This window comes from Mandrillus leucophaeus, unplaced genomic scaffold (genome assembly GCF_000951045.1).
Source record: "Mandrillus leucophaeus isolate KB7577 unplaced genomic scaffold, Mleu.le_1.0 Scaffold118, whole genome shotgun sequence".
Classification (NCBI taxonomy): Eukaryota; Metazoa; Chordata; class Mammalia; order Primates; family Cercopithecidae; genus Mandrillus; species Mandrillus leucophaeus.
In genome coordinates this window covers 424627-428483 of record NW_012100098.1, presented here as the reverse complement: position 1 = coordinate 428483, position 3857 = coordinate 424627, and the positions used below count along the sequence as shown (strand labels likewise).

General features: G+C 43.8%; 1 protein-coding gene across 1 annotated transcript in view; it reads left to right on the top strand.

Annotated features, from left to right (window-relative positions):
- The window catches only part of EIF4B (eukaryotic translation initiation factor 4B), a 49758-nt gene that overhangs the window by 43505 nt on the left and 2396 nt on the right, over window positions 1-3857 (top strand). The window contains exons 10-12 of the mRNA XM_011964988.1: window positions 382-479; window positions 2898-3111; window positions 3691-3746. Of these exons, the coding sequence (XP_011820378.1) occupies window positions 382-479; window positions 2898-3111; window positions 3691-3746 (368 nt within the window). The remainder of the gene's footprint in view (window positions 1-381; window positions 480-2897; window positions 3112-3690; window positions 3747-3857) is intronic.

Genomic DNA, 3857 nt, shown 5'->3' with positions numbered 1-3857 from the left:
AAAAAAAAAAAAAAAAAAGCTGGTATTGCATCTAAAAGGCTAGAGACCTCCTATAATAAGTAATTGCCCTGAAAAACTAGGCTTGGTAGTGAGTGGCTTGTAGAACCGTGTTAAAGAAGGGCAGTATTGTAGATTATGTAGGATAGCGTTCTTAACCGTATTAGTTGATTCTTGCTGAAGTAATTAGGGCCAAAGTGTGTCTTAATGTCTGTAGCTTTCAAATAGTTTGAGGGAAAGATAAATTTATATGCACATACACCTATAGATGAAGCAAGTGTGGTAGAATATTAATAAATGATGGTTCTTGAGGGGTCAGCATGGGTCTAAGGTGGCCTTCATTGAGCCAGGCATAATGTGTGTTTTGTGAAATCTCTCGTACAGACACCCAAGCTGGCGAAGTGAAGAAACTCAGGAACGGGAACGGTCGAGGACGGGAAGTGAGTCATCACAGACTGGGACCTCCGCCACATCTGGCAGAAGTAAGTCAGACCAGGGTGGGTATTGTGTTATTGCTGTTTTCCATAAACTATCCATAACCAAATTATGCAGAGACTTTGCAGTATTTAAATTCAGTCATGAACTCTCTTTATATGAGTTGCATGGGCCGACTGGAGTTTCATGTCTTCTGCTCCAAAGAATTTGAGGAATGGGTACCAGAGTAGACCTAGATGATCTGCTTAATAATCTACCACTGAAGCGGATACTTGACTGTTAGGCTTGTCTCTTCATTTTATGTCCTTTTTTTTTTTTTTTTTTTTTTTTTGGTGTATTTTCATTTTATGTTGTGACATCTTAGAATGTTGTCTATTCAGAACAGTCAAAGGCTTGGAGTTTCATATGAGCTGTCCCAAGACCAACGTTTTTTGATGTTATCACCAGAGCAGTGTTCTCAAGCAGTGTTATTACTGGTTGATCAAGCACTTTTAGTGTTTTAGAAACCTCAGTGGTTCAATTATAATACCTCCTTCCCTTACCATGATGTGGTTTTTTTTGTTTTGTTTTGAGATAGGGTCTTACTCTGTCACACAGGCTGGAGTGCAGTGGCATTATGATGGCTCACTGCAGCCTCACCTCCTGGACTCAAGTGATCCTCCCACCTCAGCCTCCCTAGTAGCTGGGACTGTAGGCATGCACCACTACACCGGCTAAATTTTATTTATTTATTTGTATATTTATTTTTGAGATGGAATCTTGCTCTGTCTCCCAGGGTGGAGTGCAGTGGCACGATCTCGGCTCACTGCAAGCTCTGCCTCCCGGATTCATGCCATTCTCCTGCCTCAGCCTCCCAAGTAGCTGGAACTACAGGCGCCCGCCACTACGTACAGCTAATTTTTTGTGTTTTTAGTAGAGACGGAGTTTCACCGTGTTAGCCAGGATGGTCTCGATCTCCTGACCTCATGATCTGCCCGCGTCGGCCTCCCAAAGTGCTGGGATTACAGGCATGAGTCACCGCGCCCGGCCTATACCCAGTTAAATTTTTATAGAGATGGTTTCCCCATGTTGCCCAGGCTGCTCTCAGCCTCTTAAAGTGCCAGCCACTATGATGTTTTTTAAGGTCTTTTCTCCCACCTCTAAATTGATTTGTACTTGCATTTCTTTTATTTATTTATTTGTTTGTTTATTGAGACGGAGTTTTGCTCTGTCACCAGGCTGGAGTGCAGTGGCACAATTTTGGCTCACTGCAACTTCTCACTCCCTGGTTCAAGCAGTTCTCCTGTCTCAGCCTCCTGAGTAGCTGGGATTACAGGTGAGCGCCACCATGCTCAGCTAATTTTTTGTATTTTTAGTAAAGATGAGGTTTCGCCATGTTGGCCAGGATTGTCTCCATCTCTTGGCCTCATGCTCTGGCCTCCCAAAGTGCTGGGATTACAGGCATGAGCCACCGCTCCCGGCCTAGTTTTTTATTTTTAAGACAGGGTCTCATTCTCACCCAGGCTGGAGTGCAGTGGTGCAATCATAGCTCACTGCAGCCTTCAACTCCTGGCCTCAAGCAATCCTCTTGCCCCAGTATCCCAAGTAGCTGTGAACGATGGGTGCATGCAACCATATCTGGCTAAATTAAAAAAATTTTTTTAGAGATGGGGGTCTCACTACACTCCCCAGGCTGGTCTCAAACTCCTGGCTTCAAGCAGTCCTGCCTCAGCCTCCCAAAGGAGGCTCCTTGTTTTGAGAAGACACGTATTACCTTTTTTAAAAAACACACATATGTAGGTTGTTGTTTTGTTTTTTGACATGGGGTCTCACTCTTGTCAGCCAGGCTGGAGTGCAGCAATACGATCACAGCTCACCTCATCATCCCTAGTAGCTAGGACTACAGGCACATGCCACACTCGGCTAATTTTTCTATTTTGTGTAGAGCTGGGGTTTCACCATGTTGTCCAGGCTGGTCTGAAACTCCTAGGCTGAAACAATTCCCCCCACCCCCACAGCCTCCCAGTGTTCTAAGATTACGGGCATGAGCCACTGCACCCAGCCAGTAGGCTGTTTTTCATAAATGTGATTGCATCATAGTCCATGTGTGTTGAGTTTTAAGTTGAAGTTGAGCAGTGGTTACTACAGTTTGGGATTTCATCATAGGTCCTCTTCACATATGTACATTCTCCAGGTCAAGACACTTTAACATTGAGAATGCAGAAAGGCTGTCAAGGATACTCATTCCTAAAAAGGTCAGATGGCTGGGTGTCCCTTAAGTTGTATACGTGGTCATTATTTTTCCTATTTCTCTGTGCATCAGTAAGACATTGTTCTGGAAATACTTGTAAACCACTGGTTTAGGGATAAATCCATCTTTGGGAGCCAAAACTTGGATGTGGACCATTTTCTACACTGTTGAGATCCTGGTAGATGCATGAGCATCTGCAGCCTGATAATTTGATCTTTTCACTCTGGCTTCACAGATGCACGAAGGAGAGAGAGTGAGAAGTCTCTAGAAAATGAAACACTCAATAAGGAGGAAGATTGTCACTCTCCAACTTCTAAACCTCCCAAACCTGATCAGCCCCTAAAGGTAATGCCAGCCCCTCCACCAAAGGAGAATGCTTGGGTGAAGCGAAGTTCTAACCCTCCAGCTCGATCTCAGAGCTCAGACACAGAGCAGCAATCCCCTACAAGGTGAGTCAGCTTGGAAACAGTAGTTGGTTAGCTGTGCAGATTCTAAAATACTGTGATGCAATGACAGAAGATGCCCTACAGGATGCCAGCATTGTATAGCACCTTACAAGTTATGCTGGCTTTAGTCTCTTAGTGTGCTGGAATTGGCTCATAAGACCTAGTTCCATTTTCTGGAGTTTTGATAGCCAGTTGACATCACTTTGGTAGCTTGAAATCAGCTATGATGGGAGTACTAGTGCCACACAAATCTGCAAATATAAGTCAGAGGCTTGAGCCCGGGAGGTGGAGGTTGCAGTGAGCCAAGATGTGCCATTGCACTCCAGCTTGGGCAACAGAGTTAAGACTCCAGAAGAAAAGAAAATAGCAATACTAATCTTGCATGATGTGATGATTAGAAAGCATATGGCATTTAGTGTTCAAATTACTGCTTTCATTGCTTGCTTTCCCGTGTTCCATAACATTGAGTATGATTTTGTTTTCTGTAAAGCTTACCTACTGCATTTGGAAGATGATTATAAGTTTCTTGGCTGTTTTCTCTCTGAAACAACTGATGAATGTGATTACCTGTTTTCCTTCTAGTGGTGGGGGAAAAGTAGCTCCAGCTCAACCATCTGAGGAAGGACCAGCAAGGAAAGGTGAGCTCATAGTATGGGAAATAGGTTTTTCACCTAGAAGCCTAAATAAAAAGGCCTCCAAAATTAGATTTTGAAGAGCATGTGTCTTGCACCTGGTACTGTGTTAAGAGT